Genomic DNA, 16,522 nt, shown 5'->3' on the forward strand with positions numbered 1-16,522 from the left:
ACCTAAACCTAAACCTGAGCCTAACCTGAACCCTCAAACGGTCCTTTGAGGGTGTGAGGACGAGACAACATGTCTCGCAACAATGGTTTCAAACCAGAAGTTGTCCAAACAACCACAGAAAGACACACATGAACATATACACACTGAACCATCTCTGGATGAGAAACAAACAAACAAACTAATGGATATGCACACAAACACTGAGCCAAAGCAAAACACAACAGTGCAGACAAAAAAAAAATCAGCTGAGGACGAGTCTTCCTCACAGGATATTCAGATATTAGATCTACATCCTGAGCGTGAAACATTACAGTGGTACAAAGAATTCTTTTCTTTTACTGCTGCAGTTTTTTAAGATGAACAGGTTAAAGCAGTAATTATCTATGATTCTTTACAGATCTTCATCTATTCTCACATCACAATGTCCAGCAATAAAGAAATGTCTTAAAGAAATGTCTTATGTGAGCAGATACTGAATTCTGAAATTTTAAGTTAAAGTCTCTTCACGAATTCTCAATTATTTAATGAAAGCTGAAAAATTAAGACATCACAACAGTACACACACACACACACACACACAGACACACACACTGTATTAACACTGGTTTGATCGGGGGGGAGAGAAGTGAAGAGGAGACAGAGGGGGGACAGAGGCAGAGGAGGAGGAGGTGTGTTTATTCGTCTGTGGAACAGACACTTGACCTGGTTTCTCACTGCTGCTCTGGGCCGAAAAACAGCTGGAGACACACACACACACATACACACACACACACGCACACACACACACGCACACACACACACGCACACACACACACACACACACACACACACACACACACACACACACACACACACACGTGCACGCAGACAGTCGAACAAACAGAAAAACAGAATTCTCGAGGTCTGGCTGATCATTTTTACAGTCTGTACTGACTGTGATGATATTGTCATGTTTCTGTGACGTGTGAAATTTTCTGTGTGCTTCACTAAGCGCGCAGTGTAGGGGTCGGGTTGTGGGATTTATATTAACAGGTGGGTTAAGGTTGGGAGCGCTGCAGGTCCACAGCAGGTGTGAGGCGAAGACGGTCAGGCAGAGCTGAAACAATTAAAAAATTATGCAGGATCTATTTTGATAATTATTTCTTTAAATCAAGAATAAACCCCATAAATTCCTTGGTTACAGCATCTCAAACGTGAGGTCTGGCTTCTTCTCTGTTTTCTATCTTTGTAAATATCTTCAGATTCTGAACTGTTGTTAAGACAAAACAAGAAATTTACAGATGTCACCGTCAGTTCTGCCAAAATACAAAGACATTTTCTCCACAAAACCATTAATCAATTAGATAATCTTTCATCGATTCATCGATAACTGTACTGCTCTGCTCTCAGACTAAAATGATGAAGGTTTAAACGTTCACAGGTGGAGGCTGTGGAGATGGAGGACAGTCCATCCTCCATCAGCTGGAAGGAGACGAGGAGGCAGGAGAGTGTGGTCAGGTGAACGAGTCTTTGGAGACTGACGGTGAGTGACAGGAGAGAGAGAGGTGAGGTTAGGTGAAAGACAGAGCTGATGAGTGTGTGTGTGTGTGTGTGTGTGTGTGTGTCAGAAAGAGAGGGGGTCAGAGACGGGTTTAAGTGACATGAAGAAGTGGGCTGTGTGTGTCAGAGTGGAAAAAAAAGAAACGCAGAGAGACGGATGGACAGACACAAAGATGCCTAAAATGCTGCTGTGTGTGTGTTTCTGTTTGTGAGTGTGTGTGTGTCTGTTTGTGTGTTTGGTCCAGTGAGACAAAAAGCTGATGTCTTTACTTTGCAAAAGGCTGAAAGCTGATCCAGTTGTTCACTGCACAATTTGATACGGGAGGACCAGCCTGACTGCGCATTCGCACGCACACACACACAGACACGCACACACATGCACGCACACGCACACGCACACACACACACACACACACACACACACACACACACACACACACACACACACACACACACACACACACACACAAGAGTTAGTTCTGTAGAATCATCATCAGCTTATGTTTCAGCAACAGTGCAACAACTCTGCTTAAACAGCACTTAGACACACACACGGACACACAACCCAACCTTTATGAACACAAACACACACGGCGTAGCCTGACGTGTTCAGTTCAGTCAACAGGAGCAGAGTGTAACAGAGGACAGTCGTCACTCAGTCAATTACAATATTAAAATAATGTAGATTTAAGTGTAGCATCAAATGCATTAGAGCCAAATCAAAATTACATTACATGGCAGAGCCTATTTAAAGCTGCACTATATCTATAGATAGATAGAGAGATAGATAGATAGATAGATAGATAGAGAGATAGAGAGATAGAGAGATAGATAGAGAGATACTAAAAATGGATGAAAACGCTCTGTAATATGAAAGCTGTCACTTTCAGTGAGAAACCCACAGTGTTATCACCAACACTGCACCTCTGCTGGTTCAGTCTCAGCACTTTTCACTGAACACTGGACCACATTCATCAGGTGGTCCACTGGTCCACTGGTCCACTCACACCTTTTAATGCCAAAGTTGCCCTGTGCCAGGTGGATGTTTAAATGCACAACAGCTTTGTATGTGAATGCTGCTCTTACAGCCTGTTCCTCTGCTCTCTGCCTTTTAAAAGCAGGGCATGTACCTCTGCCGTGTACTCTCACCGTCAGGCTACGGACTCGCAGCACAGGCTGTCCACTCATGAGACACGACAGAAAGAATTTTACTCACTTCACAAAACTTTAAAACTAATTTGTGAATCTCACGTGTTAATATTGTCTGCACCATGTTCCCTCTACAGTCAGTGGGCTGGAAATAAATGAATATATACACATTCTGCAATCTGGTCCCATGTTCTCTTAGCTGACACACACACACACAGACACACACACACACACAGAGGAAATAAGATCAGGAACACTGCGTCTGGATAAGCTGCAGTCTGATTATCTCTTTCGGCAGCTTCACGGGTCGAGCTAAGGTTAACCGCCTCACCGCACCCATCAAAGCATGCATGGACTCTATACTGCTGTGTGTGTGTGTGGTGTGTGTGTGTGTGCGCGTGGTGTGTGGTGTGTGTTGTGTGTGTGTTTTTGTGTGTGTGTGTTTGCAAACAGACTCACAGCCAAGAGGAGAACATGGGACCAGATTGCAGTGTGTATTTGTGTGTGTGTGTGTGGTACAGAGTGTGTATTTACACGTCTGCTAAGCCGTTAGTCATGATCTAATGGGGCCAGAGAAGCGCGTGCGTGTGTGCGTCCATGCGTGTGTTCCTGCAGCAGTGCAGGAATGTACAGTGTGTGCATCTGAGGCTTTGTCTGCCTCAGTGTGGCAGTTGCTGTAGAACATGGTATTAGACTTGCAAAGGGGGGTTAACGAGGATATGTGTGTGTGTGTGTTTGTGTATTTGTGTGTGTGTGTGTGTGTGTGTGTGTGTGTGTGTGTGTGTGTGTGTGCGTGCACGTGGACAGACTTCTATGTGGGTTATGCTTCATTTAAACTAAAGGCAGAAATGCACTGGAGGCGTTGGATGTACACATTTTCCAAACGCACCGTTTCCAACTGACCAACATGCCCCAGAAAAAAAACTAGTGAGGCTGCAGCAAGCAGACTGAATTTTAAACAAACTTATCACCGAGTTATTTTAAGAAAAACGGACTAAAAATGTAACACAATTCTAGTTTTACATCGCAGGCAGCAAACGATGAGAAAAGCGTGCAGAGAAGCAGAAGCAGGAACAGACTTTACACCTTAAGCTGACATTTTGGCACATGAGCGTCTTCTTCAGCTTAAAGACTAAAACAAATCACATCCTGTAGAAAGCTTTCGGATGTGCAGGCCAGTCTGCGAGCAAAGGACAATTACAATGAATAAGATGCTACAGAATCCCATATACACGGTGCAGCTAGCACAGTTCATACGTACTTCAACCCTACAGAGTGAACCGTAAGATCAAGGATAGATTTTCACAGAACTGTGAAAACTGTGGACACGCTGCAGGGCCACTGTTAACGTCAGGATATAAAAAAAGCAGATCAACAGATGGATTCGCTCTCAGTTTAAGAAAAGAGCTTAAGAAAAGAACATGTAAATAACACAAAATCTGAATAAGAGGAATAACATGTAAAAACTCAGAGTGAAGATCGTCCCTAACCCCGGTTATATAAACGTATAAAGGCAAATAACAGGATTATAACAGCAGCACATAATAAAACTATAAAGGACCAAATATTAACTAAACATACTCATTTTAGTCATATTCTGTGACATTACTCAGAAAATTAAACGTGAATTTAGCTCAGGAGCCTCCAGATATTTGAAACTTCAACACCACACCAAGGCTCTGTACGGAAATCCAGACGTGACCTGACAGTCATGACAAGGCTACAAACCAAGGGAAGTTCAGAACCAGGCCAGAACAGTTCGTCCCAAAGATCAGAGGGGGAAGAGAGAAACAGGATGCAGCGCGTGTCTGACCTCTGACCTCCTGGTATTTTTATTTTGTGACTACATTTGTGTCTGTAGGTGTCAACCTGTGAACACAATATCTGCGCACACACAACACGTAAGTGTCTGTGTGTGTGTGTGTGTGTGACCTCAGTCTAATGAGGTGGAAGACAAACACTGAACGCTCTACATCATCAGGGTCTTTAGCCAACAGCTAAGGACATGAAGGAATCTCATTGGCCCTGACACAAGCGTGTGCACGCACACACACACAGCCATACTACAACATATACCCACACACACTCAGTCAGTCGGTGTGTGTGCGACTGACGACACAGTGAATGAGGATGATGAGTGAGCCTTAGCTCAGTTTGTTCACGTGCCAGCAGAGTCCCACTGCTGCCCTGCCTACACCCTCTGTTCATCCCACAAACTAAACTTTATTTTACTCCCAGGTTTATGGCTGATGTGTGAGCCGTGCTGCGGAAGGAAATGCGGAGCTTGGAGGAAACTATCAGACACTGTGAAAAAGTTGGGGAGTGTATCTTTATGCAGTGTAAATAAATATGTGAAAAACAGAAACACTTGTTCTGAGGAACGGTCCTTTTCAGTGTGTCAAACACTGATGTGTTGTTGTGTAAACAGCATTTTAATGCAGCTGACTGAGGTAAAACTTTGTCTGACTCCTCATGTGCTGAAGAACAAAGTCTGAACTCGAGCGAAGCGTCTCTCTTTATGTTCTCAGCCTCATAAAATCTGAATCTGTAACATAACCAGTAACTCCAGCTGTCAGATAAACGTGGTGAGGCGGCAGATGGACTTCGTGACGTCCAGTCTGAGTGTGTGTGAACTCTGGGTTTCCTGATCCTGTGAGTGGAGGAGACTCAGAACATGAGGAGGAGTCTGACTGACAGGACTGAGACTGGGCCGCTGTCTGCTCCCGTTGTTCTCATCAGGGCCGAGTATTGACGGCGGTGTCGCCTTCCCCCATTTGTTCGATACCTCTGTCCTCCGCTTCCTGTCTGCATGACACCCGACGCCACCGCTGTGTGCGTGTGCGTGTGTGTGTGTCTTGTGCTGCAGTACTTGCAGGCAGAGTGGGTGAGCAGGGGTAAGGTTGCATGTTGTTCTTTTCATGGCAGCACTTTCCTGAGTGATGGAATCCCTGAGAGGATTTAATGTTGGTGGCAGACATGAGCCGCACTGACCATAAACACTCACCCTGCACAACTGTCTCACCGCACATCTGTGCAGGACCCTCACTGCTCTGCTCACGGAGGCACGGCTGAAATATGTTCATGTTCACAGTCAAAGTAAAGCATGATACGCCCAAAGGATCGCACGCAAACATGCTAAACTGACCTCTGTTTGCTCTTTAAGCCTTGACCTTAAACTCAACATAAATTAAACCCGACACAACGTTTAACCAGTGACTTTAAAATGTTTCTGACGAGGCCTAAAAAACAAACCACGCATTTAAAAAAGGATTTCATTAACGTCCCAACAGAACTTACTTCCTCTTAAACCTTGAAATCTGCACAGTTCTCCTCTGACTCTGCATACCTGCAAGCACTGCTCCCTGTGTGTGGGTTTGAATTTGTCCTCGTGCAGATGTGTGTGTGTGTGTGTGTGTGTGTGCGTGTGTTTGTGTGTGTGTATGTGTGAGTGTGTGTGTGTGTGTGTGTGTGTGTGTGTGTGTGTGTGAGTGTGTGAGTGTGTGAGTGTGTGTGTGTGTGTGTGTGTGTGAGTGAGTGTGTGGGCGTGTGTGTCTTTTAGCGTCCTAAATATAAGCTTGTCACATCGTCCACAGCGAAGCCACTGGACAGCTCAGCTGAGGCAGAGAAATGGTTTTAAGTGCTGCTGCTCTGCTCACACAGCCCAGTGGAAAGAACACACACACACACAGACGCGCACATGCGGGTGCGAACACACACACACACACATTTAAGACCAAGTGTGATATTTATGGAAGCTTGTGACAACCAATATTTCATGCATATATTCAAAATCTTTAAAGCCCAAAACTGTCAGTACTTCGCTTTTCCAGCACAGAAAAGAATTTTCTGCAACACGTCACATAAAAGTATCAGTGTGCATCAGGATAATAACCTCAGCAGACTACTGCCCATCTGGTCACAGATCTGACATATCGCTTGACCTGGTGCTCTTCACATCTGTCCTTCAGTGTACTGGATAACTGAGGGTCTTATAGAACAGTAATCATAATTATCACTGGTAAAAATAACACTGTACTAACCAAGTTAACATCTGAGATCTGTGAACGTGCTGACAAAATAAGAAACACGAGCAGGCAGATGATCAGACTTTGTTTGGTTAAACTGAGAGTGAACACACCTGAGATGTTGCTCACGACACCTAATTTCTCCTCATTCCAACTTTCCCAAACTGACGAGCTGACATTCACGCCCACGTCCCACTCTGAGACCATGAAGCCTCTGCTGCACAGGCAGAGACACACCCTGTGTGACTGGCTGTTATGTGCCCGGTCAGCGTGGCTCTGCTGTGGCAGAGGACCTGCTTGTCAATATGACAGATGCGTTCTCTGTGTCGAAGCACCGGCGGCTAAAGACAGACGCTGTGAAGGACTCTGTTTCTTCAACGTGCCCTTTAAAGTGACATATTTTGACTGAGGAGACCCCCCGTCCCCCTGTCCCCTCCCCCAGTCCGACCCCATGTGGTGAGACAGTACTACTAACACACTTCCTAAAGACTTCACAGTGTGTGCTAAAAGCTGCAGCACACACACACACTTGCACTCCCCTGAGCCGGTGCGCAAGAATGTGTACCTGTCAATCTGTGTTTACTGTGTGTGGACAGGTATCTCCACCTGTTAATGTCTGTGTCTGAGGCTGAAGTGAGATTTTTTTTTTCTATGTGTGTGTGTGTGTATGTGTGTGTGTGCTCACCCATGCTGTTGGTGGAGCTGCACCACATCAGCAGACAGCCGGTACACAGCAGGTTGAGTGATCCGAACAACAGGATCCTCCAGGACTGAAACGACAACAAACAAACACAATAACTGTTAAAGAACAATAACACAAGGTCGCGGCCCAGCAGAGCGCCTGTCATTCTGACGAGCACGCTTCTTTTTGTCCTTAAGCACATGAGCTTTTTGTTCATGATGTTTTGTTTTGAAAACAGAAAACAAAAATAATGTCATACTCAAATTCCCAACAGCTGGATAAATCTCTAGCGGTCAGCTGTAAGAATTCTGGGAAATAAAAAGTTTCCAGGAGAATCATAAGCACTTGATTGAGATATATCCGTATGGTACAGCAAATCTTAGATTATCACAGATATATCAGGGTGGGTTCATCTGTGGCCAGGGGCAAATAACAAAATATCCTGTCGGAAAAAGAAATACCAAAGAAATATCAAAGGCATGTTAGAAGCAGCTCAACCATGACGTAGTTTGTACACCACAGAGCACGTTTTTTCTATTTTTTAAAGAAGGCCCGCTGAGTTTGAAGAAAACTACTGACTAACATACGAACATAAAGCTGTGAGAAACATAACTAACTTAAATAAATGTTACTGGTGTGAACGCTGACACGGAGGAGAAATGAATCATAGCTGGTACATGTTTTATTGTTCTGCTGCACAGAATGAGCCAGTGTTACTCTCCTGCTTATTTAAGACCAGATCATTTCAGATCTTTAAAGACGCTTTAAGGACAAAAGTCAGAGAAACTCACAAGAGACAGATTCAAAAAATCAAAATGTGATTTTCTCTCTGACTTTTAAGCTTCAACAACGAGCTGATTAATCGAAGCGTTGACTGGCAGAAACTTAAACCGTACTGATAAACTGTAAGTACCCGGGCTCCAAGACATTATGATCTTTTTATGGACCAGACCATTTATTAATTTGCATATTAATTGATAATGACAGTAAATGTTTGTTGCAGCTCTAGTCATAGGCCAAGCTCTAAGAACACTGAATCCTACACTTCCCACAATGCAACTCAGCAGTGTCTTTCTTTAATCCCTTCTCACACACCACACCTGCAGGGTCTCCATTAAAAATCGTAGATAACCCTGACGACAGGAAGTCCCCCCAGAGCCACAGAAGACATTACACAACTGTGTTCACCAGCCGAGTCGTGCTCCCCCCAAACAGGGTTTCCCCAACTGTCAGTCAGTGTCCTGTGGCAGACACACACTCTGGCAGGTGACCAGCTGCTGTCTAATCTAAATCCAAACCTACAAACCGACTGGGAGCTGCTGGGTTTTGGCTGCTTTGGTGCGTCTCCTGCCCTGCAGTCCACCTGCTGTGCCGGGGATTTGGGTGAATTCTCTGACTGAACGAGGCCTGGCCGTGCGGCCTAACACGTTCCCCACCGTCTGAATCAGTTCATCACAGAAACGCCGGCTCAGGGGAAGGTCACATTCAGAACACGTGAGAGCAGAAAACAGGCTCAGTGCTGTGGAGCAGCGCTGCTCATCACTGATGTCTTCATGTTAGATCTTAACATTCAAAATACCAAGAAAGAAAAATACATTTACCAAAGTGATAGAAGTTCAGCAAACAACAAATCTGAAATACTGAAAATTAACTATCAGGGGCTTTGACAGTTTATTACTAACCATGTCCTGGATTAAACTACATTAATTCCATTACTCCAGAAAAACAACTGAATAAAACTCAATCAAAATCAAGAAATGTAAACGGTCTATTCATTTTTTCAGGACGTACAGAGAAAATAAATACTGTACCATGTAATAACTAAAGAAGGTGAAGAAGAAGAATCTGAACTTCTGTTCGACCGAGATTTTCTGTTTAAGAAAATGACATTTCACTGAATTATACAGATACACATCAGACTTAAACGGCAGAATAATTCATTTGTCCGTTCTTTCCAAAAACCCATATAACTATTACAAAAACAAGTGGCCACAGCTTTCTCATCTATCGTCAGTCATTTTAATTTAACGGCCTGAGTTTTGTGCCATTTTCTGATCGTACCTACCGAGGTTATCTGAGGAGGGGCAGCTGTGAGTCTATACGTGGCAGTCTGAAGAAAAGGAATTTCCTTCGTACAGAAATTCAGTGTGATGTAAGTTTACAAAACTAAATCTATTCAGTTACGGTTCAGAGAAGGTTGTGGTTAGGACTGCTGTTGTTTCCACGGCGAGGAGAGGCTTGTTGTGTGAGACCAGCTCATTTAGCTTCATTCAATCTGCATCTGAGCCCATTCAGCACTGTTCATCTGCCTGGATGTGAATTCAGCAGAATTTTCAATGAAGGAAAAAAATAAAACCTTGAGTCTGAACTGGCCCTCTGAGCCGAGCGTGTGTGTTCGTGTGTGTCAGAAGGAGGAAAAAAGAAATGGAACAAGGGAACGAGTGTGTGTGTGTGTGTGGTGTGTGTGTGTGGTGTGTGCGTGTGTGTCCCGGCCTGTCACTTCGTGTTGGAGTCATATGCCGTGGTGGGGAGCGCAGAGTGCTGTGAAATCTACAATTACTGTGGTGTGCTGTGTTATGACAGCACTGGGGCGTCTGGTGACAGCACTAGCCAGCGACAGGCATGGGAGACCCACAGTGTGTGCGTGCGTGCGTGCGTGTGCCCGTGCATGCATGCGTGCATGTGACTGTGTGTGCAAACATAGAGACAGCACTCGGCCCCAAACATTCCCAACCCCCCCCCCGCCCTTCTCTCTCTCACACACACGGCGCCTGGAGCAGGGTGCGCGGCCGCTGAATCCTGACGCTCTGCTGCCCCCGTCTGTCCGTCAGCGGCGTCTCTGTCCGGCGGCAGACCGGCGTGCCAGCGTATTGGGGTTACATGTGACAGTGGAGTGCCGGAGCCGCAGAGCCTGCACCGCGGCTCAGTCACCAGGTACCGTATTTAAGAAGGAGCCCCCCGCTGATGCCAGGCCTGATTACATCATCGCCGAGCGCCACGCCAAGTTGCCGCATCATCGGGCAGCGGCGGACAAATGTGTGTCATCATGGTGAGCGGAGGCGTGACTCACATTACCCTCTGAAAGAAAGGGGGACAGAAAGAGGGAGAGGACCGCTGCGCCGCAGACGGCTGGGGCGGTGTGTGCGGGGGTCTTCAGCCACTCTGAGCCCTGCAGCGCCGCCGCCTCCGCCGCCGCAACCTGCTGAGCCTCGCTTCCGGCGGCGCTGCAAATATACACGAAGAAAAAGAAAAGCCATCCTCTCCCGCTCTTTGTCTGCTCAGATCGGAGACACCAGGGCTCCGTGTCTCCAGGGTGGCCGTGTTCTTCTCTCAAAATAAACCTACTTACATAATGAATCGGCGGCGGCGGCGGCGGCCTGTAAACGCGGGCACTTCCGACCCGTTGCCGCAGCAGAAACGAGATGACGCCTGGTCCTCTCACTCTCCTGTCCTCCAGCCATGTCTTTCCTCTGCTAATGGCCTGATGTCCCTGTCCCACTTTTATCAGGACATTTTGTTACTGCAACGGTGGCTGATGAGTGAGCTCACACAGTTCACAGTGCCCGGTATAATTCTGTGTTACATTAAAAAAACGTTTTCCTGTGAATGGATCTGCTGATCTAAGCTAAAATAATGGACTTAAAACCACAAGCAAACTAAACTGTTGTGCAACTACCGATCTCCTTAATGCGCTGTAAGAAACTCAGTGTGGTTCACGGTGTCATAGTGAACCTTACTGGTCATTAACAGTCACACAATATCTTCTCCGGCTGTCGAGGTTTGTCAAAGCAGGGCTGAATAAAGGCACACTACAGAGGACATCCTGTCCTGCTTTGACTCTGACCATGTCTTTTTTTTTATAAATCTTTCAGTCTTCCAACTTTACGGCAGAGCAATAGGAAATCCTTCAAACACTCTGTTAAGCTATACGATGCGTGACTGATGGTCTGAGCTGCTTAGATCGTCTCTGCCCAGTTTTATCATGACAGCTGAAGGAGATGGAAGGATGGAGGGAGCCACCGCTGACAGTAAGCATCCACCTGTTTGTCCTGGTTTTATTCTTATACAGTAACAATGTGGGCACACCTGGTTTCACAGTTCGACAGGTGAGGTTCTTTCAGAAGCGCAGGAGAATATTACGCCCCTACATGTGAACAGATTTAGTTCTAGCAGAGGAAGAAATTTAATTATTTTCATTCCGTCCTCTGTGAACTGATGACAGAGGAAGTTACTAAGAAATTCATATCCTGTTTACTTTCACACATCCACACACCTGTGCAGTCACCGTGTAACCCCCCCCCCCCAAATCCTGAGGTAAGGGAGGTGTACGGGGAGGCGGTGTCTGAAGCGTGAAAACAAACACTTTGTTCAGATTTAAAAAAAAAAAAAAACAGATTCCAGCCCCGTCCATGTAAAAACTACCGGAACACCTGTATCAGTCAACCTGTGCCTGAAATCAGGCGTCGACAAGAATCAGTTTTATTTCACAACGTAAAACATAACGGGAGACACGAGGCGCTGAGGAAGCACATCTCAGCTTTCACCAGTTTGAACTGCGTTTGGTCCCTAAGCTGTGTACGACACCGTGTAATCCAATCCAAGGCTCTATGGGGAAGCAAGACCCCCTGCCACTGTGTGGTCAAAGTGGATTACAGCACAATAACGCTGATGCTGACACACACACACACACACAAACAATAACGTCTGAGCTCCTTTCATATTCATTATCATGTCTCCAGTGTTTTCACTGTAATTTTTCCACCCCTGTATGACTCTACATCTGTCCCTGTTTTGCTGTTACTACCCCCCCCCCCCCTCCCCCCGTCTCTAATTTTAGGAAAAAAATGATTTAGAAAATCTTTCCAAGCATTTGAACTAAACATGTTTTTAAAGGGGAACTGGGACAAACTCTGTTGTTGTTCCCTGTTTTCACAGAACAGAGTTTACTGTTGTTGCTGAGGAAATGTATGTTTATCGGGCAGGTCACAGCCCGAAGTAACAGTAGTACCTTTCTTAGCATTTAGGTCATGCTGTAAAAAAGAGATTTGTACACAGAATTTAAACAGGAAGTGAATCACTGAATCACTGACCTGAGTTTTCTCCTTCATTTACAGTCTGTGCTGTGCAGCTGTATGAACCTCCTGGATTTCTACCCAAAAAGTTATTGAAATGAGCTCAGACTAATTTTCACTGCAACTGGAAAAATCACTGACCCAGAGGAGGATGAATAAGGTAAGAACAGTTGAATCTTTCTTCGTTAACCACTGATTTAATGCTTCGACAAGCAAGCAGAACCGTTTGATTTATGCGTATTTATGGATAATTCACTCAATGTCGTCATTTAGTTTAATTTTAATTCAACTGCAGAAGAACAAAGAGCAGAATCTTTTGAGCGTTAGCTCTGGTGGAAGTTAGAGAGGTCGTTTTTCCTGCAGAAGTAGTTTGAAAACTTTCTGTGTAACTTCTGATGCATTGAATCACAGTGAAAACTGTGACTGACACGTCTCCAGGCCGAACACAGCTGCTGGTGTTTATGAGGGATGGTACTACAAATAAAGGTAAATTATGGAAGGAACGTTAAAGAGCTCCATATTTTATTTTTTTCTACTGGGGCATAAGGATTATCAAGTTCCATCTAAACAAAAGCAGCAATAAAAAAAGAGCAAAAGACGATATACAACAGGTGAAAATGGCCTAAAACCAATAGAAAAAACCTTTGACCAGCCACAGAGATGAAGACTATAGTATGAGGCTGTCCTATAATGGGAGGTCAATTTGCCAGACAGAGTGAACCAGCATTCAGCTCGTGGCTGATGGTTTTTTCACTCAGAAGACTTCATCCCTGCTGCTTTCACTGGAACATGGTGACCTACTAGGAAAACAGGATTACTGGAGGTGTTTGGGTTTGCCTCTGTGTATGAGACACAGCTTCTAACCAGCTTAAAGTATAATGGGATTAATAAAGTGAGGATTCTCCAGACACAAAACTATTGAGTGAAAACCAAGAAGAGGTTTGGATGATACAGATTTGGCTGACTGATAATCAACAGAGTGGAGCCAAAAAATACCAAAGACACAAACACACACAGACACACACACACACACACACACTTACTCGTCTATCTGAAGCAACCAGTCTGAATTCTTGCAGGAGTTTCCCCAGAACGGATCTGTGTGTCTTCCTGAATGGATGGATGGTGCCCTGCAAATTCAAACACATGAATAATAATTATCAAGACTAATTTTGAAAGAGAGAACAGATGATGAAATGTAGTCTGAAATACAGTGCTGTGCAGGAATGACATTTAAAGGTTCATCAGGTCTGTGATCGTAAAGCAGAGCAGGAGCCAAAGCCTGAGCTACACCACCACCAAGTGATGTGTTAGTGTATAACACCCACTTCAACTGAACAGGAACCTACAGAAAACGCTTTTTCTGAACTCTCGCTGAAAAAGAGGAATTTTGGATTCAATGTGGAAACAGAAAAAGGTTCAGCAGCAATCTGACATACCTGCAGATTGAATCCGATTTAATCGGAAGAGTAAAATAAATAAATACATTTACAAAAGATTACTGTAACTTCTGTTTGGCCTCCCTCATAAAACCCTCCATAAACTGCAACTGGTTCAAAACTCTGCTGCCCGTATCATCACACGCACCCCCTCCATCCAACACATCACACCCACTTTACAACATCTCCACTGGCTTCCAATCACACACCGCATCCGCTACAAAACACTTCCCCTCACTTTTAAAGCCATCCACAACCTCGCCCCTCCATATCTCTCCGACCTCCTCCATGCTGTCACACCTGTCCGCACCCTCAGATCCTCTTCCTCTGTCCATCTCACTGTCCCCTCTGCCCGCCTTGTTACCATGGGGAGCAGAGCATTCAGTCGCTCTGCCCCACAGCTCTGGAACTCTCTCCCACCCGACCTCCATAACACTGACTCACTCCCACATTTCAAATCTAAACTCAAAACTCATCTGTTCAGATTAGCTTACTCCCTCTGACCACAACTGCATTGTCTATTGTCTATCTTTAACTGTATTGTCTCTTTTTGTTTTATTGTTTTATTGTGTATGGTTTTATAATGTAAGGTGACCTCGAGTGTCAAGAAAGGCGCCTATAAATAAAATGTATTATTATTATTATTATTATTATTAAAAGATAAAGTAATTTTTTTACGTACCAAACTCTGCAACAAACAAAATAAGCAACATCAGCCAGCGTCTTCCTTAATATCAAAGATTAACCAAAGAAAAACTGCAGAGCTTCCAGTCTCTCAGAAGAATTTCTTCATTCATCTAAAAATCTACATTAACAAACTCTTTCTCTCTCTCTGCTCAACCTGCTGTAAAAAGCATGACTGCAGCGAGCTCTATGGGCTCCCCGTCTTCCTGGAATCAGTCAGTGTGCATGCATGTGCACTCCTACAGTGTTACAGGTAACAGTCATCAGCCCTGAAACCCATCTAATGGATAAAGCCACCATCAAAACCAGTAAAAGCCTCAGAGGTTACTCACCAAGACATATGTGTCGTGCTCGTGCTTCTTCCTGTGCATGGGGACGTCTGTGGAAGAAAACAGATGTCACTGTCAGCATGTTAAACAAAACCTGGTGGCAACAAGGCGTGAAAGTATGGCATGATACTGAACTCCAGGAAGTTACATGAACTGACTGTGACTAAAGGCTCCTGTGCTTTGGTGCAGATTATACTAATCAGTGTGTGTTTTTGCTTTAAAAAAAAGACAGATCAAATTCAAGTTCAGATTTTATTTCCACACGTGCACATTATATACATACACAGTCATGAACTGTTGTTTCTCATGAATCCCAGTGCAACATAGAACAGATGTTAAGGACAAGTGCAAAACAATACATACGTGAAAACCAAAATAAGTGGGAAACAGAGCAAAGCTAAACACTGTAAAACATTAACATGTGAGTCATCATAATGTCTGTCAGTTCTATTAACACTCACCAACAGCTTAGGTTAACAGAGAAAACTGACAACTCCTCTCTAGTTTGCTCCTCTGCTGATCATTTCACAAAACACGACAACACTTATGTTCTGTTTCGTGAAATGTCTGCAAATGAGAAAAAGAAAGATCGATTCGTACGCGAGCACGTACGAATCGATCTTTAGAAAATAAATTGAGAATCGATTTTATCAACACAGCTCTATGTTTAGGATTAAGTGTCATCTAGCCTCTCACCGAGAAACTACGGAGGCCTTCAGGTAACGTACAAACGCGAAAGAGCCAGTGTTTGGTTTGTCTGTTCTGGGCTACTGTAGAACATGGCGGTGCTCCGTGGAAGAGGACCCGCCCCCTACGTAGCTCATTCTAAGCCAAAGAAAATCCAGTGATTCTTAGTTCCAGGTTATTTTACACGAGCAAAAGCAAAGTTTGTAATATCATATTCCAAGTTTGACCGTAGATCCTCTTAAATCCTACACATCTGACCCGTAAGCTGCCTCCGTTAGCCCACCGGAGAACACACACACAAACGTTAACGTCAACATACAAGATACAAAGGCCCAAAACGACACACGGACGCTGCGCTGGTTTACACGAGTCGTTAAAACATTTTTAATGTTTGCGCTGTCGACATAACCAAGTAACGGCGGGATGAACAGAGAAACTCAGAAACAGCTGTTAGCAAAGATGGCTCAGCCGCCCGTTTGAATACGTGTTATTAGCCGTTAGCTTGTTAGCATAACAAACCTGAATCCTTGATGTTAATCACGTCCACCGACACCATATCAGGTTTATCCAGCGGGCCCACCTTTCTCTCGGTCACCCCGGACGGCACCACGTCCGGCTTAGGGCCGAACTTTCGGGGGTAAAAGTCCCCAGCATTGTGATAAGACAGACCCGAGGACGTGGACATCATTCCGTCCATTGCCATTTTGAACTTCCGGTACGTCTTCCTCTTCCTCTTCTTCTTTGGGCTTTTTATGGCACTTGGCATCATTACTGCCCCCTTCTGGCTGAAATCACCCGCTGTTGTCCGTTCGCAACAATGAAAAACGGATAGTTTTATTTCTTTGGGCAAAAATAAGACAATATGAATGAATGAATAACAAGTTTAGACGTCAACATTTCTAAATCAACTTCTGAC

General features: G+C 44.6%; 1 protein-coding gene across 1 annotated transcript in view; it reads right to left on the minus strand.

Moving 5' to 3' along the window:
* Positions 1-16,314, minus strand: part of slc30a6 (solute carrier family 30 member 6) — a 43,754-nt gene extending 27,440 nt beyond the window's left edge. The window contains exons 1-4 of the mRNA XM_041050362.1: positions 16,126-16,314; positions 14,923-14,969; positions 13,511-13,597; positions 7,399-7,483 (exon numbers count right to left, since the gene is read on the minus strand). Of these exons, the coding sequence (XP_040906296.1) occupies positions 7,399-7,483; positions 13,511-13,597; positions 14,923-14,969; positions 16,126-16,309 (403 nt within the window). The 5' untranslated portion in view covers positions 16,310-16,314. The remainder of the gene's footprint in view (positions 1-7,398; positions 7,484-13,510; positions 13,598-14,922; positions 14,970-16,125) is intronic.
* Positions 16,315-16,522: the final 208 nt, after the last annotated feature.

Source organism: Toxotes jaculatrix, chromosome 11 (assembly GCF_017976425.1).
Source record: "Toxotes jaculatrix isolate fToxJac2 chromosome 11, fToxJac2.pri, whole genome shotgun sequence".
Taxonomy (NCBI): Eukaryota; Metazoa; Chordata; class Actinopteri; family Toxotidae; genus Toxotes; species Toxotes jaculatrix.